We start from the raw sequence: 26,518 nt of genomic DNA, 5'->3' as shown, positions 1-26,518 counted from the left end.
TCCCACCCTTGCACACAGTGTCACACTGTTTCCTCTGCCTGGTTCACTCTTCTCTCCTCTCTCTGCCCTCTTCATTCCTACTCATCTTTCAGATTTCAGTTTGCTTCACTTCCTCAGAGAGGCCTTCCTTGACCCACTCCTTCCCCCAGACGAGGTGAGATTCTATTATGGACTTTCCTAGCATTGCATATGTGTCCTTCTTAGCACTTGCTACCCATGCAATTTAACATTTGTTTCTGTGATTATTTGACTAATTAATATCTGTCTCCTGCAATATACTGTGTGCTGCACAAGGGCAGGGTCTCTGTGTGGTTTTGCTTACCACTTTCCCTTTAGCCCATAACTGATCTTCAATCATATTTTGAGTTGAATATAATATGGCCCATGTCCCCACATGTTGGAGCTGCAAGGAACGTTAAACCTGAGGCTATCACTAAGATTTCCTCCCTTCCCCACGGAATCATCCAGGAACCTAAGACTTGGCAGGAGCCAGGGAACTGGACTGTGGGGTTATTGCCTTTTTTGTCATGGCTCCTCATTGAGCAATGATGCTCAGATGTACTTGTGTCTCATCTGCCTAGGCAGCGATGCCCCAGGTAGACTGCCTTCCACTGACAGCAGGTTCCCATCTTGCTACCCACTGGAGGGACAAAGTGCCAAGAAAGGGACTCTTCTCTATCCTCTCATCCTTCCCACTCCAGTCCTCACCTTCTTTTCTCTGATGAAACTTAAATTTCCTCCTAGATCCAGCTGCTTTCTCCTCTCTTATTCTAGGAACCAACCTCCATCTTCTTCTGACGTGGGAAAAATCCTCTTCCATAGGCCTTTAGAAGCCAATTTTTGTGGAGTAGGATTAGGGAAAGATGCAAATATTAATTAGTTTTTTGAGTTACTGTTATACAGCTATGTATATTTTGAAGCAAAATTGGGGCCGTGTTGTCTACCCTCTAATTGGTTTTCTCCATTTACTGAATTGTGTTTTCCTAGATTTTCAAATATTGAGATCATGATTGAGAATACAGAATTCCCTAGGAAGATGTCACCTTATTTAACATGGCCCTTGATGGTGGGACATTCCTCGTTCCTTAGTGTAGCAGGTACAATTCTTTGTGCCTACTTCTAGCCTTGTCTTCTGCTGACAGGCCTCTCATTCTGCTCTACTGTCACACCAAATCATACTGCCCTGGGACATACTGTGCTTTTTCACTGCCAACTCTCATCTCCTGGGGTTTCCTCAGCTGAAGCACTTTTTTTTTTTTTTCCTGGCAGAGTCCTACTTATTCTTCAAACTGGTGCCATCTTCCCCTAATGCTTTCCTTGATGCACCAACCCAGTCTTAAGCGCCCTTTCTCTGGGCTCCTAAAGCATCCACATCATGCCACTAGTCACATTTTCTTGGGTTTATTCTGTGAACGTTTCAGTCTTCTCTGCTAGATTTTAACATCTTTGAGGGCAGAAAGCATGGCACATAGAGATGTTCAAAAAGATATGTTGAAGAGACATAGATTACAGCAAGCACTTTTCCCTATTGTTTCACTTATTTGGGGTATGTACAGCTTCCTAGGATGGCTTTCAATTTACCTGTTCTGGAATTGCCGTTTCACTCAATAACAGGAATTTCCAACATTCTTTATCTAACAAATGCCATGATGCCCAATCCCCATGGTGATGATAAATATTCTGGCCTTTATATTTCCTTTGCTAGGTAGGCTACAGTTGTCACTGTTTCTTTTACTTTGAGAAGACTTAGATGAGGGTCCCTGGTTTCATGGATCCTAGCATAACTCCATTTTCCAGCTCTTTTTTCCCAGATTCTGTCCTTTTCTGCCCAATATCCGTACTCTTCCTAATGATAATAAGATTCTTTCCCTCAACACATTCTTGTATAAATGCCACAAAACTTTATTGTCTTTTCCTATTGTAAAATAATTCAGTAAACTATTTATCAGATGCTATTCCTCTCCTAGAATTGTGAGGTTTCTATAATTTTTTTAAAATTCAAGTTCTGCAACTAAATATCTAGTTCCTCAAGCTCATGCTGATCACTTTGAATTTCATGTTTCATGTTGTTGTTTCCAGTGTAAGTTTGAGATTGTGTTCGCCTTGAAGACAAAGGACTATGCCAGGGTTAGATAGCATTTCTTTTGTATTTAATACAATGTTGACAAATATTGCATTAATTCTGGGCTAGGATAGTTTTTAAACAGCGATATGAAGTTCTTTTATCATAGACAGATGTAGTTCCATTTTATAATAAATATCTTTGGTTCTAAGACTTGCTTGGAGCAGGATACTTGGGTCATTCCACCACAGGTGGACTAAAATTAAGAGATCATTAATGTCAGCCAAGTGGGGAAATGATAGTAGTTTGGACTGGGGTGATGGAGGTGGTGAGAAGTGGAATGATTTGAGAAACTGAACTGTGATGGATTAGCTATAGGGGTGTGCATGTGTGTGGTGTGCTGGGCGGGAGAATTCATAGTTTGAATAACTGATAGATGGCAGCTCATTTCCAAAGAGACTTCTAGGTCAGAAAACTCAACTGCCTAGACAATATGGGGGATGCCACGGCCAATTTTGGCTCTTTGAATTCCTCTTTTGTAGCTGTCATGGAGATCCTACCCTGGGTTAGTTTCCTACTTTTGGACATACTCACCTTTCTTGGTTACAATCAGATTCCAATTCTTCTTTCCCCTGATCACTCTCAGTTCACCATCATTGGATTTGGGTTTTCCTGAACATCTTCAAATATTTAAGTACAATTATTTGGGATGTGCCATACCTTCAAATGGGTGATCTTTCCTATTCTAATGCTTTCTAATTTCATTTTTAGAAAGAAACCTAGTGAAAAAAAGTGCTGACTGAGGGTTTCACAGGATAATGGAAAACCCCCACCATGAGGAAGGCAAACTGCCTCCAAAAAAGTTGAGTTGTGGTTGCCACCACGAATTACTTGTTCATGAATAGTAACAAAAGATAACTTTCAGGAAAGGTCAAATGAAATTGTAATTTATAAATTAAAAGTTGAAAAGTCGTAAAAGAGTAAGCATTTTGGCACCCTCCTCTCTCCCTGTTGATTCAAAAACCTCTAAGTTCCTCAGGTAAAATCTTTAACTGCCCCGCTTCCTAAGCAAGGTAAAGGCAAGGAGAGACTGGAAGAGGCAGACCACTCTATAATGACTAGTGGCAAGTTTAATAAGCAACAGAACTTAACAGAAGGCTTGTCTCGGGCAGCCACAAAACAGCCATCTCTGCACCCACCTGCTAGAATCTTTTGAGTTTATGCAGAGGCCTTAAGGGGATTTAAGGCACAAAACTGTCCCGTTGGTTTCAGTAACACATTACTCAGTCAAGGCAATGTCCTTCAAGTGGCTCCCCGTACAGGATCAGTGGGCAGAAGGTACTTTTCAAGGTCAGGGGAAAGGGTCTTGCCCGTGGTCACATCCTCTCCATGACCTTCTCCCACACTCCCTACGCTTAACTTCGTTAGGTGACTCTGATTCTGGTTTAAATGGAAGTTATGCTGAGCCTAGGGAACCTGAAGCGGGATTAGAGAAGGCTATGAAAAACCACGTGTCTTCCTACTGTAGAACGCGGGATAAGGAACGCCTTCGGGTCTTCGAGCCAGGTCTCTGCAGACGACTTCCAGAGAGGCGGAGGGGGTCGGGGACGAGAGGGAAGAGCACGCGCGACTGCAAAGGCCCGCCTCCGGAAGGTGCCGCACTGGACTTCCGGGGCCCCCTGGTCTTCCGGGTACTTCCGCCCTAGCCTCCAGTCAGCCAGTCACGCGGGAAGCCACGCCCATTTCACCGCTTCTCCGCCCAGTCGCTCTCCTCTGGCTACGACGGCAGCATGGCGGGCGCGGAATTGCGGGCAGCGCTGGAGCAGCGGCTCGGCGCCCTAGCCATCCATACGGAGGTCGTGGAGCACCCGGAGGTGAGGCGCTTCTGCCGGGACAGCCCTGCGGGAGAGGTGGGCTCCGCTGCGGCGTCTCTCGGGCGGGGCCGTGAAGACCAGATACCCCAGCGGTAAGGTGCCGCAGAAACGTACGTTCTAGGACATTTCCCAGGTTCCAGAGCACAAAAGGGGCCCGACAGAAACATCAAAGGCCTTTCGGGACTTTGATGTTATTGTGAGAAAACAGGGTTTTCCTCTTGGAGCGATTTGGTCACATTTCATTTTGAGAACTTCTGCATGTAAAAGTTGGGTCAGTGTGTCTTTATGGTGTAGATAACCTACCAGGCAGTAAACTGTCTCTGTAGTATCAACGATGTATCAGGCATCATGCATATAGCAGAACACCAAGCTTAGAGAGTTTGGTATGAACATGATTTCATGTATTGATGTGAGGATTTGCAAACATTTCACGGAACCAGTGTTAACTTGAATGGTGCAGAGGCATAGTAACATAGCTTGAGTAACAGTTAATGGTAATAGCCAAATATGGTGCTCTTCAAAGGGTAGACAAATACGTTAAAAATCTTCAACTTTACAAATTTAACATCAAAACTGGATCATTTTCTCTGACCTTCTTCCCTCCTGTATAGTAAACCTAACTCTCCCCCTTCTTTACCTGTGCATATTGCCAGCTCTTCTGATGTTACTAGTCCGGGTCTCGTTCCTTGCCCGTGATCTCACTCTCATTGTTATATATTTGTAAAGTGGAGGCTGTCACGTGGTCTGGATGTAATGGAATGCTAAGGATTAGGAATCTGGGCTGCTGTAGATTTTCAGTACCAAAAGTTTAAAGAAAAAAACAAAAAACACTTTAGGAGGAGTGCTTGGCCAGCACATTGGAAAAGAGAACTGGCCTAAGAGGTCTCGAGATGAGGGATTGAAACGGCAAGGTGTATTATTTCGTAATGGGCTGGGAATGGGTCCCTACCAATGACATCCGGGCATTGAGTACTCCCTAACGTTCACCCAGCAAGCAGAGTATGCGTACATGCATATTTTTTGAAGTTTTCATGTGATATTTTACAGGTGTTTACAGTTGAAGAAATGATGCCTCATATCCAACATTTGAAAGGCGCACATAGTAAGAACTTATTTCTTAAAGACAAGAAGAAAAAAGGCTATTGGCTGGTGACAGTTCTTCATGATAGACAAATTAATTTAAATGATCTTGCCAAGCAGTTAGGTGTTGGGAGTGGAAATCTTCGGTTTGCTGATGAAACAGCCATGCTAGAAAAACTAAAAGTTGGCCAAGGCTGTGCCACACCTTTGGCTCTCTTCTGTGATGATGGAGATGTGAAATTTGTTCTGGATTCAGCTTTTTTGGAAGGTGGGCATGAAAAGGTGTACTTTCATCCAATGACCAATGCTGCAACCATGGGATTGAGCCCTGAAGACTTTCTCACATTTGTGAAGAAGACTGGACATGATCCCATAATACTTAATTTTGATAAAAACAACTAATTGGGCTGATACTTAGAATACATTTATTTCTGAAAGCTGTTTTTCTTATTTGTAATTTATAAAAAGCATTAAAAGTGGTAAGAATATTTAGCACCTTGGTTTGGTGATTAAATCATTCTAGGAGGAACGTTTCATCTAAAAGGAGCTGGGTTTTTTTTTTTTTAATTATTTATTTTTTAACTATTCTCTACACCCAAGGTAGGGCTCAAATTTACAACCTTGAGATCCAGAGTCACATGCTCTACTGACTGAGCCGGCCAGGTGCCCTATAAAAAGCAGCTGCTTTTAAAAAGATATACTGAGGTAGTTTTAGTCAGTTCAGAGTCCACCTCCCATCCCCCATGAGCACTACTCATTACAGGAATGCCTTCAACAATTAATTAAGAGTAGATTAACAACAAAACTAAGGCTAGCTAAGATTATCTTACATTTTAGGGTGTTTACTGTACTTGAAAAAAGCAACTTGCAAAAACAGCATATATAAAACTATACATATATTGTACATACAGGGAAAAAATAAAAAGCAATATAGGAATATATTACATTGTTGATGGTGGTTATCTTTGGGGAATGAGGATTAAGGAAAGATTTGTTTAATCTTTTTGAGAGGTTAGAAATGTGACCATACTTGGAAAAATTTTTTCTGTCCTGTAGGCTGTATTAAATTTTACTTATCCCCTGCCCAATTATGGCATCTGAAACAGTGTAAGAACTCAGGATTATATATTGTCAGTTATATAGAAGCTAGTTCAGAATTGTGGAGTAACATACTTTTTCGCTTAAAACAAAACCATTAGTTGAAGGTCTGAGGTAGACTATACTACAGAAATAGTCTAGAGATCTCATCATGAAAATTCTCTTACAAGCAAAAGGGATAGTCGTGAGGTAACCATATTTTACTAAGTTTGGTCACTCAAAAGTAACTTCCATCTGGTAGTGATAGTGTAACCAATTTGTGTTACTAAAAGGCAAAATAAGTAAAAACGTTATTTCTTGATACATAGGATTAGAAGTTATAAGTCTACTCACAGCAGATTTTCTATAAAGAATGAATTTAAGAGCTGTGGAGTTAGTAAATATTGTCCATAAATGATAACTTATTCTAAGGCGCCATGTTACTTTTTGCCTGCTGTTTACGACATCTCTAAGAGAAAATTTTAGGTTGCTTTGCACATAAAATGAAGGTTTCATGAATAGAATCAAAGATTGAGGACAGTAGACAGTGCCTTTCCCATCTTATAACGAAAACAGTCTCAGAAAGACTAACCTGCCCCAGAATACACAACTGGTTGCCTCCTCTAACGTTCTGCCTCCCCAAAGTCTATAAATGAAAATGAAAGACACTGCTTTGTGCAATATATTATTGTATTTAAACCTATGTGGGGATTGACAGAACTGGTAAGATTCCATTCTGTTCCCAAACCAATACTCATCCCTAAAAGATTTAGAAAGAATCATCTAAACAAGGCTATGGGTTAGGTCTGAAAAAAGGTTTTCCAGGGCAAAGGCAAAGGAAAGATAATACTTAGCTAGATTATATGTTACAGTTTTTAAATGATTTTAACCACTTGTTATAAAAATCACCTCTTTGTTTTATTTTTATATTAGTTGAAGTGAATGTTAAACCAACTTAATTTTTTAGGAGTAATAAAGTTAAAAACTAAAATGAAAAATAATGAAATGTTTTTAAAAGCAAATCAAACCAATGATGGTTTGTTTTGAACTGGCTTCCTGTGGCTGATAATAGGTATTACCAAGTAATAATCACTGCCATTCAACTCCAGATCCCTCAGTAGCATTATTTTTAAAGGAAATGTTACAGATTTATATTATTTGATTTGGTATTTAATAACAATTATAAGTACAATGGCAAACATTGAAAGAGAACCCTTAGTAGAAAAAAAGACAATTTAAAATCAGGTTTTGTTAAAGGGTGTTATAAGTGCAACTTTATCCATAAGCATTCCTTTTAAGGCATTTTCATTGTTGTCCAAATATCTCAACATGTACATCAAGGTTTACTTCACAAAATGGGCTCCTTTTGTATTACTCATTCAAGGCTTAAAGAAAAAATACATCTCAGGACGAAGTGTAGCAGAAAAGAAAAACACAAAAATTCACTTTTCTCGTAAAAGTAACTTAAAATACAAAGTCATGTAGCATACATTATTACTCCTCATTGTAATTCCAGGTTTGGTACAGTATCTTTTTCACTTCCTGACATAAACTGTTAAGACAGTGCAGGCTGTAATACTTCATTTGTGAGGTGGCTGCAATTCTGTAATATGCACAGTGATTTTTTAATAGGCTCTTACCATGCCTTGCATGAAAGGTGCTACATACAAACCTGTTACATGAACTCTTTGGTAACCACCAGTTCAAAAATGTGGACCAAACCTTTCCACATTGCCAGATCTGAAAGCACTTTATTGGAGCTCTTTGTGGAAGCTATTACCCTGTATATTAATTCTGCAGTTTCCTAGTGGGGGGTTGGGTATTGATTTAGAACACAGCCAGATAAAAGCATGGCAGACCCCAGTCAGGAAAGTGGCCCCAGTAAGTTTCTAGGTAGCCATACTATTTTGTTTGGCAGAAGCAATTTATCAGGGAAAGGAGTGACTTCCTACTAAGTTTGCTTCTGAATCTTTTGGAGAAAGTAAAATATTCATGAGGTTATTATCTAGTCCTTTCTTGAAATGGTATGAAAAAGGTGATGAATATAATTGAGAATATTCCTACTTTCGTGGTTTTAAGTGTTCCCCCTTTGTCTCTAACTGCACTTTCTCAGGGTCAGCCTCCTTAGACTCAGTACTATATAGGCTGCCCCTAAGCATGTTGTACGTGAAGCAATAATGTGCTGGTTAAGTCAACAGGTTCTCTATTTTAGGACATTAGGGTTCTGGAGAGGTCAAGTTGTGGTATGATTCACTGTCACCGGGCCACTTCCTACTCATTAAATTCCAACTTGCAGTAAATGTCCTGGGATGTGTCCTAGTTGTGCAAATTAGATGCTAGTTAATATAAATCTAAGTTACCCACTTACTGTATTTGGCTAAAACATAACTTCTATATTTACTTTCAATTTATCCACCTAAAAATGAATTTACATTTTTTACATGCAAGTATCTCTAGACTGCCATGATGCCCATTATCAATTTGATACTTGAATCTAGGGGGTCACGATGGAGAGATGTTTCAAAATCTAGAGAGTAAGTTTTAAATATGTCTGTTGTGCAATAGTTGTATTTTAGTAAGAATCCTTTGTATTTACATTTACATAGCACCTTTCATCCAAGAGTTTAAAAGTGATTTAATTTTACAGCATTATTTGGCGGTAAAATCTAAGTTAATGGTGGCATTAAGTTACGTAAGTCCAAGTTCTCTAAATTGCTTTTTAATTTCTGGTCAACTATACATGCTGTCTTTCTTTTCATTAAATCTTTCTGAAAGTAGACTATGAACACAATACTGCTAACTGGCCTACCAAAAAGAGAGAGGGAGAGGGAGAGAGAGAGAGAGGGAAGGGGGGTGGGAGAGACACACACAGTCTCATGGCTACTAGGTTAGTGATGAAACATAGTTCCTAAACCACACACTATGAATATGGAATTATTCCAAAAAGATTTTTAGAGCTGGTAATGAGAGCCTAAGAAGTATACTGTTTAAATAAAAAAGTCATTATCTTTCTCATTTCAGACCTTTAAGATTATTCTGATATTTATGTTAAATAATGAATTTGCATTAATATCAATGCATTTTTTGATTTCATAAGAAAATAAAACTGTGATATAAAATTGGAGCTACAAAAAAACTGATGTTTCCCTGGGTTAACTAAATCTACTTTTTTTGTGCTTCTTTCAGATGTTTAAGGTAACAAATGCATACAAATATTTCAAAAGTACCAATAACAGTTACCAATTTTAATGTAATATTATAAAGGACAAAAACAGAAAAGTTCTTATTAATACGTGATAACCTTAAAAATAAATGAGTTCCTGGCAAAATGCAGATCATAGTAAATTATTTACATTTTTTTTTTGCCATAAGGAAACTTCTTAAGCAACAGTCAGCTCTCATGTTAAAAAAACAAACACACATACATAACCCAATACTAAAGAAGGGAAATGAATTTAAAACACAACAGCATTATCTTGGGAATGCAATTTGCTGGAAAACCACCTTACTAAAAAAGTTTCAGAAAAACACTCTTTTTAATTACCTTGGATCCAGGTGTGAATGCTTAGTGTTGCTTAAAGGGGAATACGGGAAGATTAATATTACTGTAAATTTTTTATAGCTCCTATTTTTCAGATTTATCTTCATAAACTGAATTTCTTTTGCAGTGCATCAAAATAATTGGTTAAAAAAAAGGAAAGGATACCAACACATGCAGTCTGCTAACCAAATAAGGCTCTGACATGCCAAAACAATGTTCTCTGTATCATGATATATAGTACATTCCACAACATACTACAGCATTTAATTTAGATTTACACAACTAAATATAAATGGCTAGATTTTGGCTAATACTTAGCAGAAGCATTAAGCAAACATGGATAAATTCATAAACAAATGACGAAAGAAGTAGATTGTTCTTGGAGTACTTCTTGGAATCTTAAAACACTTGGTCCTTAGTGAGAGAACATCCTTTATTCAGTAGATCTTATCAATACAATGTATAGTAAGTCCTAAAACCTTCTAAAAATTTTGGCAGTTGACTCCAGTAGTGCTCCTTGATTCAAGGAAGGAATGAAGGTTTTGTATTTCTTGCCTGCTCTAGTCACGAAGGATTGTTTAAAGTCTCCTTAAAGATTTTTAAAATGATTCCTATAGTTGGGTGTCTTGTTACTTCAGAAATAAAGGCTTCACACTGAGAAACTGAAGGACACTTTTCTCTCTGTATTTAGTTGGAAGGTAGAAAGAAGAAAGAAAATATAAGAAAAGCTTGAAGATAAGAGAGAGATAAAATACAGAGTAGCCACTATAAGAACAACATGCACCAGATATTTCTTCTATAGGAACGAGAGAGTGACAGAAAGTCAGAGACAATTTTTCTTTGAGTGGCTCTTCATACAAAAGGTATTTAATTTATTGTTTGTTCTCAATTATCAAAAACATTGTGGGAAAGTTGTATTCCTACCAAAAAAAAGAAAAAGACTTCAGATTAAAAAAGGAATTCCTAAAACATAATTCACAAGTAAAATTAAGTTCTCCCTCTCAAAAAAAAAAATTAAGTTTAAGAAAAAAAGAAAAATAATATTTAAAGGTTTGTTTCCTGCACTGACAGGCAAAAACTTATAGCAATCAATCTTGCTTGACTAGTAAGTAGGACAGAAAGTCATGAATAAGCAAGCAATATTTACATCTGTTAATGCAATGTGCACTTGTTCTTATAAGTAACTCGGTTAGTTTGTATAAATGAGACTAATCTCATTTACATTTTAAGCAAGAAACTCACCACTTGGCCCACATGTCATGTAGTGGGTAATAGAATTAGGAGCTTTGTTGCTCCCTAGACCTGCTTTTTGAATTTCTGCTTTCTTGTACTTTGTCCACATCTGCAGGAGAAAAGCATTTCAAGTTATTTAATCAAAGGATAAGCATAATATAATTCATGAAGTTAAGAAACTAATGAGCTCTTGTTGAGTAGGGCAAGGAGAAAGAATCTAACTGGGAAATTTACTAATCTGATAGGTATCTTATTACTTAAAGACTGACTGTTGTATTTTAAAAGCCAGAAATAATATACTTATGTCCTTTTAGTAGCATCAGATAGGTTTACTATGTTTATTTACTAAATAGTCACAAATAGTTTTAAAGTACAAAATAATCTTGCATGCAGCCACAGAAACATCCACAATGAAATATTTGTTTTATTAACTGAGAAAAATTATGCCTGCTTTCACTGTTAAACCTAAAACTGCTTTGGTCAAAGGGGACCCAATGCCTAACAATGTCAGTTTACAATGTCACACAAATAATGAGGGTATGATTTCTAAAAACCCAGGGGAGGAATGTGAATGCTACTCAGTTTCATCTAAAATCAGGGTACTGAATCTCCAAATAGTTTTCCAAATATTCCTTTATGAAATCGTAGGATATTTATAGAGGTGTCTTAAAGGAAAAAAGTGCAGCTGCTCAATTGAGTCAGAGTTGGTTAATTTTATCTTTAAAAACAATAACAAAAATGTTAAAATACTGGGGCATCTTTTTAAGACTTGTTTAGCAAGTAGATGCTGATTTTTGAAGTTTGGGAAGCACTGGCTGTAGATGATTTCTATGGTTTTTCCCATGCTAAAAATTTGATTCCAAGTGTTATGAACTGGTATTTTGAGAAAATTTTATGACTCCACAGCTGGGGTGATAGTCTCTGGAGGAAGTCTAGCCTGTATTCTCACAGACAATCCACTCCACGGCTGGTGATAGTCTCTGGAGGAAGTCTAGCCTGTATTCTCACAGACAATCCTCAAGACACATGGACATGGTATGGATCTGTCTTACATGCACAGTGTATATGTTCCTTGTGAAAACATGTTATACTATAAACTACAGCCATTTGTAATGGAAATACTGTTTTCCTGTAAGTCTAATTCTGTAAAATAACCACACAGTTTTAACATAATAGGACATGATTTCTCAATATAGTTTGCATAAATAAATTTTTTAAATTTAAAGTGTACGGCCAGATTTGTAATCTCTAAAGAGTTGAAATGGTTATAAAATAATTCTTGACTCAAAGTGGAAAAGAAGTAACACTAATTATTACATTTTAATCATATGTGGCCCCCATCTAATCTCACTTATATTTACCAATAAGTTTTATTATTAGGTTATAAAAAAAGAAGAGAAGCCAAAAAACATTTTTAATGTTAGGGCTGACAGTGAAACAACTGACAATAAAATAGATGTATTCATGGACAAAATATATTAGGTGGTACTAAAAAAATATGAAAATTTTCTGATTGTGCTTATGTGATTATCTGCAGTAGAACTGTTTTTAGTAATAGCTGGCTGTGAGAAAAGAAGCACAGTCAAAGATAAAAATGGAGAGGGCCTAGCCCCCACAACGATCTTGTTTAAGTACTAGAGAATGGCTTAATTTAAAGGATAGAAATTGCGTTAAGCAAAGATTCTCTATGGATTCTATTTCCTTTGGTCCAGTTAATAAGAATAATAATTTAATGTAACAACATGTATAAAATAGTGATTTCCTCCCCATTTAGAAAGTTACATTTCAAAGCATTCCTTTCCAGATGCCAGACTAAGTTATTAGCAGTAATATTTAGGCTGAATCAAAATGGCAAAAACATTCCAGAAAAAGAGCTAAGATCTACTCCTCCAGAAGTAAGTGAATCAGGGTTATGGCTTTGTTTTGTTTTGTTTTGTTTGTTTGTTTGTTTTTTTAATTCTGGGAGTCAGAGATTCAAGTTTAGCTGATTCTGCTTTAAAAGTGCTATAACCACAGCAAGACAATTTTAAAAGTTTATGACACTGCAGTTAGAGTTCGAAAATATTTTCTTTATCTTATATGGTTATTTTTTTAGCTAAAAGTTTGTATTAATTTGTAGTTCTAAAATTTGTTCCACTAAAAACACACTTGTTCATTTAAATTCTGATGTTAATTTTATTTTAGCACAGTATACTCATTTAAAAAGCTGTTTTAAGGACAAACACATAAAATTTAATAAATAGATTATAGAAGCAACAGTCTTCACTACTTTGTAAACTTACTACCTTTTTTGAACAGAGGTAAAAATGCAAATTTCCAACACATTGAGTATGATTTATTATCTTTGACTCTATATAAAAAAAGAACTGGCAAAACTAATGTACTAACTGATTCCAAGTAAAAAAGTCATCTTAAAGGAAAGATGGTCCTTGAGTTCTTACATTTATCAGATAAAGAAAAGTGAAGAAACAGAATTAATACAAATGCTCCTAGTCACTTTATAAGTAACATGTAAATCTGGCGGGGTTTTTAAAGAATTATGTGTTACTATAAATTTATGAGTGTTAACAATGTTTTAAATCTGAACAGTTTTGTAAATATGGGCAATAGTTAATATTTGCTACAGGAAGTGTTAATGGAGTTATTGACTATTTCCTTGAAAATAAAACAGCAGGACAGAAGACATAGTTAAATGGCGAAAGAAAATGACATCTTTTTAACATAGTTTCCTTAACACTGTACATGTGCAATAGGAAGTGCACATTCTGGGTGAGGGAAGGAATGAAGAGTGAAGGACAAGGAGAGGGAGGGAAGGGGAGCAAAGAGGAGGGAGGGAGAAAATGAGCATTCTTTTTTGGGAGCAACAAAGTAAATATGACTTGGAAATGCCTTCTTGGTAATTATAGCATGCAACTATTTTAATATGCTTCCAGGTATCAAAGTAACAATCTTGTATCAGGTGACAAGAAATGTGAAAGAAGAGCATGTATTGTTAAGGTTTTTAAAGTCATGCAGAAAATGTACAATGCAATTAATATTTCATGCAGGCTTTGGTATGGTTACACATTCATATTTATACACATGCCATCATGTACAAGTGAATACTATGCCACAATTTAAAAATAAAAATATAAGCCTAGCCAAATTATACTTTTCAACAGCAGCTTTTCAAATCAGATTAGAGAAGCACGGTGCATATCAAGTAACATCAGTATTATATTGTGCAGTTTTGATCAAACACAACCATATTCATACCAAACAGTCTGATTATCCTCAGAAACCAACAATGCAGCTTCTGTGTCATCAGGATGGAAGCATGCAGGAGTGATAAGATTATTGCTATCTGCAGAAGACTGTGGGTTACTGTTACTAGGGTTCTGATTATCAGAAAACTGTTCGTTATCTTTCTTTGCAGCTTTATCTAAAGAGGCAGAAGCCTGGTCAGTTACTCTTGTGATTGGCCTGGGAGGTAACCCACTTATGTTACTAACTAGTTCTGTATTCAGGGATAAAAATGGCTGAGATGGATGAGCCACAGTAAATGACTCTCCACTATCTTCAGCTGATATTCCAAGTGCATCATTAGACATATTAATAATGGCAAAAGTTTGGTTTAGAAATTGTGACTTTTCTGTTCTTGACTTTCTAGCCTGGGCATAGAGAGACTTGGATTTACGTGTAGCTAAATCATTTTGCACATGAGATCCTACAGCATGGGTTGGACTGTGAAGTGTGTAAGAGGACCACTGGTGTAAAAGGTACTCACTAGATGCTGCAGTGATGCTGCTATCAGCAGTAGCTGGTGGTGAATCAACTGACATAGGTAGTCTACTGTCCTTGGTCAAAAAATCATGGATGCTTGTCCTTCGAGTAGTTCCTTCGGCAGTAGAGATCACACTGCTTGCACGAGGTAAAGTGGCGTAAGGATTACTATCTTTTGATTGTCGTGACAGAGAAGTTTCTTTTACTAATTTTATCTTTCCTTGAGTGCCTAGTGTAGGTTTTCCTGGAGAGCTAATGAAGTAGGCATCTTCAGTCTTTCGAGGACTGGGTCTCACAAATTGTTCAGGCTTACTTGTCCGTCTATCGTAGAAGTCTCCTGGGGTTTTTCCACTTACTGACCTGGCCAGACCACAGCTAACTGGTTTGTTTTTTCCCAGAAAGTCAGAAGAAACAGACAAACTTTTCATTACTTCATCTAAAAGATTCTCTTGACTTGAGGACTTTATCTGTTAAAAAAGATATCACAACAGATTAGTGAATGCAGCCAAGCTTTTACTTTCCTGATATATTAGATTGTATGATATAAAACTAAGCACCCCTTAACTTAAAAAGAAGCTCTATAGTTCAGTCACAGAAATTTAACTTGCAGTGTCGATCTAAATTAAGGTCCTACCAGGTAAAACTAACCTGTATTGAGGTAAGCTTGTTGCTTTCTTCCAAAAACTGTTGTAGAGTAACAACTTCACTTCCAGGGGAACCAGTTTTGATCTTGTGATGTGCTCGACTCTCTAATGAATCAGGCATTTTGTGCTGGAGCATTGGACTTGATCTGGTCTGTCTTTTCAAGTACTGGATTGGACTGCTACCACTGCTGGACCAAGTCTCATGATCATGAAGCAGGCTAAATTCTCCACTGCTGTGGCTTTGTGGCCTGCTTTGGATATTAACTGCACCTGCTTTTGGAGTAAATGGTGTGTTAAGAGTTCGGTAACAGAAATGAGACTAAAACTAAGTAATAACTTTTGTTGACTGGATTCTTATGAATAGCTAAACTAACTTTCAAGCTTTATTTAGAAATGCTTAGTAGACTGTGTTCATCTTTCATCAGTCTAACATTGTCTATCCTAGTCTCATTTTGACAAATATTTTGAGTTCTACAAGGGCAAATACTTGCTTTCACCACTACACTCAGAGCCAAACTACAAAGCAGGCACTCAGTACATTCGATGAATGAGTGAATAAAAAAATAAGTAATACATTTTTAAAAATTCAGGTTCAAGTAACTGTAACACACCTCAATTTAGAACAAAATATGATTATATAAATTTTAAATTATTTCAGAATGTTAAAACCAGAATACAAATTCAGAAGTTAAAGATTCTAATTCTTTGCCTCTCTATGAAATCTTCATTCCTTACTTGAAGGTTTCTCTGTTCATCCTGAATGAATAAACGTAAAGAAATTTTCCTAAAATTTAAATAGCAGGCATATAAAAGAAAATCAATGGAGATATGATATACTTAGCTAGCTGTAGTAAAAACACAAAATCAAATATGTTGTGTATTTTATTCTTTAATGTCTGAATCATCTGATTGTTCCTGCTTTCCACTGTTGGCATATGGCTATATAACCTTATTTAATTTTTTTTTAAAGATTTTATTTATTTATTTGACAGAGAGAGATACAGCAAGAGAGGGAACACTAGCAGGGGGAGTGGGAGAGAGAAAGAAGCAAGGCTTCTCGCTGAGCAGGGAGCTCGATGTGGGGCTCAATCCCAGGACCCTGCGATCATGACCTGAGCTGAAGGCAGATGCTTAACGACTGAGCCACCCAGGCACCCCATATATAGCCTTAAAAGACTCAAATGAGGTTGAGCAACTGTACAGGATGCACATTACTAGTTCTGGATAAAAGCTCCCTAATGTTTAATGCTATTCCTTATGTGGATTCTAATTGATACCAAACTGCAAAGAAATAGTATCAAGATGGAAAATACAACTTTCCATGGTTTCCTAATCATAGGGTCATGAAAGAATTTGGCTCAAGTTATATAACATTTTATTAAAAAGATTTTCTTAAATTTTCAAATCAGGAAAGAAATACTTCATATTTTTAAACTAAACTTTTCTACTGGGTATAAGAACATGATTATAAAAATAAAAAAAAAATCCCTTCTTGAGATCAGATTTTTCAGACCACTGCAACAGAGTCATAGCATTAATGACAAAATTACAATTGAGACAAAATGATTTTATAATACAAAAAGCAACAGAACAAATTATAATTTGACAATTCTGGACTATAGAGAATAACTATTTTCACCAACTTTTATAATCTATTAAACAATTCCAGAATCCGAGTAGGCAGTAAACCTTTAAGGGAAAAAGTACTAGTCAAGGCCTCTAGACATTTACATAAAAACCTTACCTTAGAATGCATAGTAAAAAATTAAGAAAAAATCCTGAAGTAATTCTTTATATAAGCTGTGTGCATCCATTTGTCTGTTATACACAAACATAACTGTCTTCTTAAATTTAAAAAGTTATTTCCCCTTATTTCATCAATAAATTAAGCTAAAAGTATTTCTAAAACACTTCTATAATGGGAGTTCAATGTACATGCCTCATGAGAAAATTAAGGACAACCCATTTTCATGACAAAGACAAAATGTAAGAAAAATAAGGACCTACAGATATTTTTGAGTTAAAAATTACATAAAAATATTTTATCTGTGAAGATGAAAAATGGCAACCAAAGTAACTGCTCCTGTTTTTACATTTATACACATTGTATACACTGTATTACAATGTAAGAAGTATAAAATGTTCCAAGGAACTATGTTCAAACATAGATGATTTGGATTTCATACTTTACCCCAGAAACTTCATCAATCTTCGAATTATAAAATCTGGAAATGGACGGACATTATTAATAAATTTACCTACAGCATACCTTTGACTTCATGGAGTGAAGCATTATTATTACTATTGCTAGTGGATGTTCTGCCACTATCAAGGCTGGCTGGTCTTGAAGCTAAATGAAAAAATCAGGAGACAGTGTGATAAAACTTCTAGCTACTGACATTGAACTTTTACATTCTGATCACAGAATGCTTTGAGGAAGCAATCATGCATACTTTCACAGGCTGAGCATGCCCAGAGTTCAATCTTACAGAGCAAAAGCATCTCCAGATAGTTCAGTTAGACACTTTAGAATAAGACACTTCTGAAACACTAGTTGAGATCCAAAGAAAAGGAAATAAAGTGCATATTTAGATTTGGAAATGATTTCTAGATGGATACCAGAACTGTTTTGGCTGAGTAGAGTGACATGCCAAAAGAAAAAAGAAAAAAAAGTGCTAGTATTAGGTCACTTAAAACAGATCAGACAAGGAACCCTGCACACTGCAGATGCCACGAACAGGAGGAACACGAGCATCTGCACAATGTCCTGCCTTCCTATCCGTACAAGGGAAAAAACTGCACAGTTAACATGATCCTACCCTGTTTCTTTTTTTTTTTAAAAGATTTTATTTATTTATTCATGAGAGACAGACAGAGAGAGAGAGAGAAAGAGAGGCACAGGGAGAAGCAGGCTCGCAAGGAACAGGGAGCCCGATGCAGGACTCGGTCCCAGGACTCTGGGATCATGACCTGAGCTGAAGGCAGACGCTTAACCATCTGACCCACCCAGGCACCCAACCCTACCCTGTTTCTTAAAATCCTGCTTATGTATGAAATTCCCTCAACATACTATCCATTTATTATTAATATTTTAGTTTGGCAAGATATGGTTTTGCAGATCTCTCCAGAAACTTAAAAATCTGAAATGCTCACCACTGCAGAAAATGTGTTTCTCAGAATTCATCCTTTATCGAACTAAATATTTTTTAAACCAATGGTAAAATGTGTTTCTCATAACTTTAACCTTATACACCAAAATGGCAACAAAATTACCTTTGAGCATTGTGCAGGCATACTTTATAAATAACCTTGACCAAGAGAGAGACTACTTAGGATGAAGCAATAACCTTAAAAGGGGCAAAAGGAAGTATTAGGTTTGAAGAAATGGCAGAAGTAGCTATGAGATGCAGGTTAGAGAAAACATGCTTGCTGGCAATGCCACATTCACCAAACCAATGCCAGAGCCTCAGCATTCCCATTCTGTATGGAATATGTACTCTCTAAATAAAGTTCATATCTTACCATGAACTCTTGATCCCGTACTAGAATCATCACTAATACCTTGTGGACTTATGTCTTCAAAGGATGTAGTATCTACATAAAATAGCAAAATGGATATAAAAATATTTTAAACAAAAAAAACATTTTAAAATTTCATTTATGCAAATATGGATATTCTTTTTCAATCACATGTAACACATCTTGATTTAAAATATTTCATAGACTTAATCAGAAACTGGAACTAGGAATAAGAAACAGAATAGCTGTGATGAGAGTTGACTCGCTTAACACCAGAAGCAGTGAAACAATCTCCCCAAGGACCCTGCAAAGCAAAGCAAGAGCCGGGGTTGTTCTACGTGGTTCTCTTTATATTGTTTTTAGTTTTTTTTTTTTTTTTTAAAGCTTCTATCATCACTTTTTCCCTTTCTCACTCTTTACTTGGCTTACTTTTCCTTTTCTTGTTAGTTCATTAGCTGTTTATTATGGAAGGCCTAGGAAAGATTTTAATTATTTGTATGATGTTTTAAATTTTTGAAATGATTTGAAAATTCTCTTAAATCGAATCTAGACTGTTTTAGTAAATTATTTCAGGTTGTTGCTGTCAAAAAGTACACATGGAAAAGTCAAATTAAAATTCCTGTTGCCAACAGTTACACCACAGTGCAAAGAGCAGACGGCCTATACCTTTATTATTAACCAACTGCTTGGATCTGAAGCCTGTAGAAGAGTTGACAGTTGAAAAGTTGATGGCTGTAGTAGAGAAGGCCATAGCTCCCAATTCTTTTCTCCTTTTACCCGTTGAAATATCATCAGGAACCTCCAAATTCTCAGTACTACCTGTCCACTGTCCTCCTGCTAGGACCATGGACTGCACCAGGTCATTCATGGCTGGGATGCAAATGAAAGCAAATGAATCAGCATGGTTAATGTATCTGCTCTTATTTCTATCTTGTATTATAAATGATCTGGTTTTTGTTTATGGATTAATGCAAATGAACATCAAAGACTATAACCACAAGGTCATTCGAATTATGACATGCATTCAGCTGAATGAAATGAGTAGGCCAAAGGCTGATAAATTTCAGAAAATATTTTTATCCCACCTCCACCCCCTTTAAAGATAGGAAAAGGAATTTTACTCTGTACAACTGCCATGCTTTTGCGCAGTGATGTGCAATATAATTAGAAGCCTTCATAATGTGGTTTTGTGATGACAGAAATGGAATGAATAAAGGTAAGATGGAGAGTTCTTATACAGCATCATTATTGAAAATGACAAAGAGTCCTTGGTCAGAGCAGGTTACTGAAGAAATCATTCATTTTATGTATCAAATTGTATACCATTCAATAAAAACCTGAAAGAGATGATATCCAAAGTGACATTTAATCTGATTATGTAATTACCCATACCACTTAAAAAAAAGACAGAGTTTTAATATATAAAGAATGACAAACGTTTTCAAGGGTTACAGGCCATTTTATTTATTTGTTTGTTTAATTTAGTTCATTAAGAAAATAAATTCCTAATGCTAAAGGTTTTGTTATATTTTAAGTAAATTTATTTGGGAAAAAATTCTCTATGGCATAGAAAATTAGGTTTTTTTTTCTGCCAACTTTTAGAAGGCACTGGAAATTTATAAGTATATTACATGTATGACTAAACATATATGCATGTATATGTATCAGTGAACATATAATGCGACTTCAGTGCCAGTTTTGAAAAAAAAAATTCTTCCAGCTCCTTGAATTAGAGGAAGACTGCACTTTGCAAAATAAGAAAATTGGCACAGTCCAGAGAAAGGTTAGTGAAAAATTAGTAATGGAAGCCAGTGTAGTCATTTGAAAGAAGCTGAACTGTCATAAAGTCTTACACATAGAACGACGGTAGCAGGCCTTCATTTTGTCTTTATCCTTCGGTCTGTTCCTCAAAAAGGGCAGTCTTTTCAGTGCAACCACTTTAATGTCAGAGCATGAGGAAAAACAGAAACAGAAAAATGAAAGAAAAAAGGGAGAAGAACAGATGGGAGTTAAATGTTGAAATTAAGGACAGAAATGAATGTCTGAGTTTCAGCTATGTATGCTATACTAAAGCTATTATTCTCATGCTGCTGAGTGATAATGAAATATGAATTATGTACTTTGACACTTTAAAATACTTGGAAAGCACTGAAGACAATGATGAGGAACATATACTTTGAAAGCTTGGATTGGCTAAGTCCTACAAATACAGGAACTGATTAAAGTACTTACTGAAGGAACAATTTTCCTAGTTAAGTTGTAAAGGTATACCTTTAAAATTAGGGCTATTACTGGGCCACAGTATCCATGATGAAAATGTACAAGGCTTTTCAATCCTCTATTTTAACCTTTTAAAGAAAAAGACTTCATCTTGGAAAAAAGTTACTTAGGAAAATGAAAATTTTACAGGAGTAGTCTAGTAATATATATCAACAAAAACTTGGGTGCCCAGGGAATGTTTAAAACAATCTAAAGAAACTTTAAAAACTTTCATTATTTTCTTAAACTTTAACAAAGGAAATAGGGAATAATTTTTTTGGGTTAATTTGAATTCTGGTGCATTACTTAACAGCACCATGAAAATATTTATTCTTCTGAGCAAAGTCTTTCAAAAAATGACATGAGCAATTACATTCATTTCATTTTGCAAGAGGTTGGCTAGGGAAAAGAGAAAAGCTAGCACTAAGCTCTGTTCAGGCTAAACGATAAGAGGCACCCTTATGTAAGCAAAAACAACAGAGAAATACATATTTATAACATTTTTAGGTATTTTGAAGGGCTTTTTGGGTGAGTTTATTAAGAAAAACAAAGGTAGCACTGTGCAGAAAAATTCTGTAAATGAAAATGAGAATTATAATTATAGTAGGTGTCATTAGCATAAAAATTAAAATGCTCACTAGAGTCACTAACATTCTTGAGTCATATTTTAATAAGATTCAAATACAGAAAACTGTTACAGCTTTTTGGAACTGCAATTTAGGAGTTAGGGAGATGATGTGAATAAAGACTTCACAGCATACTGTATACAGCCTTAATGACGAGACTGCTTCTGAAGGTTTGCCGTCATCTTGTAAATAATCAAAGTTTTTCTCCATTAAGAAGAATGCAATGGACATACAGCTTTTTAACTTATTTGACTGCTATTAGGTACAGTCATGATTCATTTAGGCTTTTAATTTGACCTATTTCTTTTCTGGCTTGGTAAACACAGCTGTTTTTAATGATTAAAAAGAAATGAACTGAAAGCAATGTAAAAATGGACACTTGGCTAAAACAAAGCTGAGTGGTTGTAGCATGCACATGTTGTCTTGTTTGGATACTTCTGTTTCAACTGTTTTCCAAAGACTGCTTTACTGACAGACAGGATAAAAGGATTAAATTTGCCAGTGGTGGAATGTGATCCTTCTATGTCAACTAGTTTGTATATATACAGTATTCTTTTTCCAACATACTGAAATTCAGGGAACATTAGCATTGCTGGGTTTTTGTTTATTTAAAAAATTCTAAAACTGAACAACTACAGGAAAGGAGAATATTACTGCCTTCTGATCCTTATTCTGGATGTGCCAGCAGAGGGACTATGAAAGAATGTCAGCTTTATATTAAAAACAGACAAGTTGACCTCAACAAAGACTGTTGTGCCTTTCTTGTGTTACATTATCATATCTGAATTGAAATCTTTCTTTAGGGGGCCCAGCTGGCCCAGTCGGTAGAGCATGCGACTCTTGATCTCAGAGTTGTGAGTTCAAGCCCCACGATGGTGTAGAGCTTACTTAAAAATAAAAGAAAAAAGAAAGAAATCAATCCCTTATGAAATATCTTCCTTTAATTGGAAAAAAATTAAGTAGACCTATTACCATTTCTCATTTAATAAGATGTCAGATATTTTAAATCTAAAGGTAACATAAAATTGAATTATCTGACATCTTTTTAAGATAAACCTGATGATTTCTCTACAAGAATACTCAGAAATTTCATGTAGATTTGACTGATAAGACTAGATAGCAAAAGACCCAGGTAATGGTAATCTTGTGTGGGGATACAGAATTTAAACACTTTCTTGAGACTAATACACACAACACACATACATAAGTATGTATGTATGCATGAATACTTATGGATTCTAGTTTTTAGTGTGCTATAGTTGTATTCTGAAATATACCCTATAATGAATGCCTCAGCTACACCCTAAAATACTGTTTTTTCAGAGATAATTCCCCTGAGGCTAAAACACTATATAGTTTTTTGAGTGTTTTGAGAGTTGCCAGAAGGAGAGTCTATCCCTGGGCGAAGTAGTAGCTGTTTTTGCCTATTTACTTCAAAAGAATAGCAGTGAAATGATATAGATCTATTTCATACACACACACACACACACACACACACACACACACACACACACACACACACAAATACGTATTTTTTAATTTAGTGACTCTGGTGATAGTATGAATGGATTCAAAGTATCTTGTTTACATATTCTATAAGAACACTGTTAGTAGTCAACTTGTTGGACATCTTAAAAGGGCCTAGCACTGGATTCTTTTCTCTTCTCTTAAAATATACTTCTTTAGGCTTTTACTTTGCTCTTGTTTAGTTAAGCACACTAGTAATGAAATAAAAATACTATGAATTGTACAGGGCATGTTATGATGTGATACTGCTATATTTGTAATTTAAAAAATTAAATCACAATTTTATACACAAGCTTATACACATCAATTTTAATTGATCCTTTACCAAGCAATCCCTCAACAATTTTTACAATCTTCGGTTACTTCTAAATCATTGAATAACATTCTCTTCGAATTCACATCTATTTTTCTTTGCTTCTCACCAATGTAACTTTGCTCCAATTTGACACCAAAGTATATGAATAAAACCCCATTATAAAAATGCCTTATTATTCTATTTAGTTACAAAAAATTATCAAGATGAGCTCATAAACATTTCTCACTTACTCTTCATAATCACCCTGTGCAGTATGACACAAAGGTGAAAGGTGTACCTGTATTAATACAACTAGCAAGTGGCAGGGATACTCTGGCTCTTATCTCAATGTTCTTTGGACAGTGTTTTACCTCCCTGGCTAAATGATGGTATCTCTGTGTTTGGTATATTTCTAAACACATAATACAGAAAATCATGTGGTTATGTAGTACTGCAGTACACAATGAATTTTATAATCATATAGAGTTAAAAAGAAATGCATTCATCAGACTATTACCCCAAAGGACTGCTGAAGTTACAAGTTAAAAGAAATCTTTTGAAAGGATTCTAAATCAATACTAGAGATCACAAATGTTTAAAGAGTTTAAGCACTCACTGCTGCTTTTCTTGGTCCCCAAAGTTTGGCCATCTTCTAAAGAGTTTGAACCTACTGAAGAACTATCTTGACTATCTTGATGGGGGAGCTGAAGAAATCCTTCACTGGAGTCTGAGCGGGTAGGTGTTAATGTTAGAGATTTCTGACGTTCCCGATTAATATCTTTCTTAGACTTTATCAATTTTCTCATTTTTAGAGTAATCCAGTTGCCTCTCCTAATAGAATAATTTAAAAAACTCTTATCAGTCTAAAATTCAACATATAAATCCTTCACAAAATTAAAAGTCTTAGCTTTTTTTTTTACAAAATAAAAATGAATAAAATTTGGTTAACAGTACCTTCTAGGAGGAGATGGGTCATAAAATTTGTACTGATCCATTATCTTCTCTTCTAATTTCTCCTTTTGTCGTCTTAATTCATTTAATTTATCACTATAAAAATAAAAATTGCACTTTAGGACATGTATCATATTTTGTACAGTTATGAGTATTAAATTATTTTGTGACTACAATCTAACTTCTGTCCAAAACATAAACAAATATACCTATTAGAGCTGACAACTATTAGGTATTAACAATGGGATATTTTTCCAAGGTTCTCCTTTTCTTCATATTTACAAACTTAATAAAAGGATACAGAATTTAAAATTCAATTCTTTAATACAATTTATTTGAAGAAAATTTTCCATATTATATTCTCATCCTGACAAAGGAATTCTCTCAACATCTTTTAATAGCTGTTAAGGGACATTAAATTAACAGTGACTACTCTATTCTTGGATCTTTTAGTATCTCACATTGTTTTTGGAATGAAAGGTGATTTAATATAATTTATGTAAGTAAAAAACTGAAATTTTCAATAGTCTGCTTACAATTGTAGATATAATAAATAATCTTGCAACCACATCTTCACGCAAACAGACTTTTTTCCTTTATGGCAGAATTATTTAGGCTTAATTTACCTTTAGAGAACTATTTCCTGCCTCCAGCAATACATGAATACACTAGTTTCACCACATCTTAGTCTCATTTATGTCCTTGATGGTATATATTACATAGGGAAACATCAAAGATCATAGACTAAATGATCTAAAAAAAATGTGATCCCAAACTGTGATGTTGTTTACTCAACAAATATTTAGTGATCATTTTAAATGAGGAAGACACAAAGAGTATATAAAGACAAGAGCAGCCCAACTCTGCTTATAATACAGTAGGAGAGAGAACAAATATACATAAATGACGATTACAATCCAAGGCAGGAGTGGTGCCAAAATAAAAGCACTGTATTAAGTACAAGAGAAACTTATAAAGAGGAAAGTATTTCTATCTTGGATGACCGAAGAAAGCCTCATGGAGAGAATGGCCATATTAGATGACTGAAAAGATAAGAATGCTAAATTAAGCAGTTTATAGTCGATGGGAAGCAGGGAGGGATTTTCAGGTTTAGATTTTGCTGAACAGGAAATCAGAAGCTTGAAGGTTTCATTAGAAAGTGACATTATGAAACCTTTGCTGTAGGTACCTTAACTCCATAATGAAATAGTATCTATCAGAAAGGATGGTAGTAAAGAAAGCATCTAGGAGGCTAATGAGATAGTCTAACTGAGTGGTTAGGCTGAATTAGGGAAGTGGGAACCAGAACAAATGGATTTGAGAGATTTTTTTGAAGAAGATGCTTTGTGAACACAGGTTCCCAAGAGTTACACCACAGCACAATGGCAGATGGTCTATACCTCCCAAATGTTTTTTTTTTACCTTTTGAAATATCATCAGGAATCTCTAAATTCTCAGTACTACCTGTTCACTGTCACTCCTGCTAGGACCATGTGACAGAGGCACTCAACTAGAACTGACATGTAAGATGGATTTTTTAATTTAAATTCAAAAAGTCAAAATGGATAATATTTCTAAGTCAACTATACAAATACAATTACGGAAACTTTGGAAATGGATTATTTACCAAGGGCCAGAATATTAAGATAATCTAAAGATATCCAAAGATAAAGCTTTGGATAATGCCTTTGCTTGAAGGACAGAAAACTTAAATGTCAAGAGCTTTACATATACTTACTGCTTCTTAAGCAGAAACACCTTTTAAGGCACAGAATAAAGGAATACATGCTCCTGAAAGGGTTGAAAGCGTAGTCCAAAGTGGCCAGCCACAAATGTGAAATTTCTTTGAAGTTTTGCAATCTGATCATTTTACTCCCCTGCTCAAAGTTTTCAGCAACTCCTTGGTATGGCATAGAAAAACCTTTGTGGATCCTAAGTTTTTAGCCACTTCTCTCTTGCTCCTTCTTCCTCAATTTTGCTCCAGCAAGAACTATTAATTTTTAGGTCCTATACCCTACCATAACACACCTTCATCACACCTTCATGTTATTGCATTTGTGCTCCCTTG

The 26,518-nt window shown here is 35.6% G+C and overlaps 2 protein-coding genes and 1 long non-coding RNA gene across 9 annotated transcripts in view; 2 read left to right on the top strand and 1 right to left on the bottom strand.

The window, feature by feature from the left end:
* The first annotated feature begins 3,823 nt into the window (after window positions 1-3,823).
* LOC114209773 (prolyl-tRNA synthetase associated domain-containing protein 1) lies at window positions 3,824-5,508 on the top strand. 3 transcript variants are annotated; one of them, XM_028103949.2, is made up of 2 exons: window positions 3,824-3,936; window positions 4,984-5,508. In XM_028103949.2, exons 1-2 carry the CDS (start codon window positions 3,853-3,855, stop codon window positions 5,416-5,418), a joined length of 519 nt encoding a protein of 172 aa, XP_027959750.1. In that variant the 5' UTR covers window positions 3,824-3,852; the 3' UTR covers window positions 5,419-5,508. The 3 variants fall into 3 exon arrangements, 2 of the variants coding, with proteins under 2 accessions (XP_027959750.1, XP_087882655.1); XM_088026529.1 differs by having other exon boundaries at window positions 3,824-3,972; XR_003609399.2 differs by having other exon boundaries at window positions 3,849-4,028; window positions 4,984-5,061.
* A 1,458-nt stretch (window positions 5,509-6,966) lies between these two features.
* CCDC88A (coiled-coil and HOOK domain protein 88A) overlaps window positions 6,967-26,518 on the bottom strand; it is a 117,017-nt gene continuing 97,465 nt past the window's right edge. The window contains exons 24-33 of one of the 5 annotated variants that reach the window (XM_028103946.2): window positions 24,454-24,546; window positions 24,116-24,330; window positions 20,646-20,729; window positions 19,459-19,662; window positions 18,796-18,867; window positions 17,543-17,623; window positions 15,278-15,546; window positions 14,634-15,096; window positions 10,877-10,976; window positions 6,967-10,554 (exon numbers count right to left, since the gene is read on the bottom strand). In XM_028103946.2, the coding sequence (XP_027959747.1) occupies window positions 10,912-10,976; window positions 14,634-15,096; window positions 15,278-15,546; window positions 17,543-17,623; window positions 18,796-18,867; window positions 19,459-19,662; window positions 20,646-20,729; window positions 24,116-24,330; window positions 24,454-24,546 (1,546 nt within the window). In that variant the 3' untranslated portion in view covers window positions 6,967-10,554; window positions 10,877-10,911. Of the gene's footprint in view, window positions 10,555-10,876; window positions 10,977-13,201; window positions 15,097-15,277; window positions 15,547-17,542; window positions 17,624-18,795; window positions 18,868-19,458; window positions 19,663-20,645; window positions 20,730-24,115; window positions 24,331-24,453; window positions 24,547-26,518 lie in introns of those variants that run through there. The other 4 variants (XM_028103945.2, XM_028103947.2, XM_028103943.2 and 1 more) reach the window with 4 other exon arrangements.
* LOC148163551 (uncharacterized) overlaps window positions 24,092-26,518 on the top strand; it is a 33,590-nt gene continuing 31,163 nt past the window's right edge. Inside the window, exon 1 of the long non-coding RNA XR_015768956.1 lies at window positions 24,092-24,234. This is a non-coding gene — a long non-coding RNA (uncharacterized LOC148163551). The remainder of the gene's footprint in view (window positions 24,235-26,518) is intronic.

This window comes from Eumetopias jubatus, unplaced genomic scaffold, assembly GCF_037043125.1.
Source record: "Eumetopias jubatus isolate StellerSeaLion01/CBP00866 unplaced genomic scaffold, mEumJub1_p1.0 scaffold_9, whole genome shotgun sequence".
NCBI classification, from domain to species: Eukaryota; Metazoa; Chordata; class Mammalia; order Carnivora; family Otariidae; genus Eumetopias; species Eumetopias jubatus.
The sequence above is the reverse complement of the archived record's forward strand: the minus strand, read 5'-3'. Positions and strand labels throughout refer to the sequence as shown.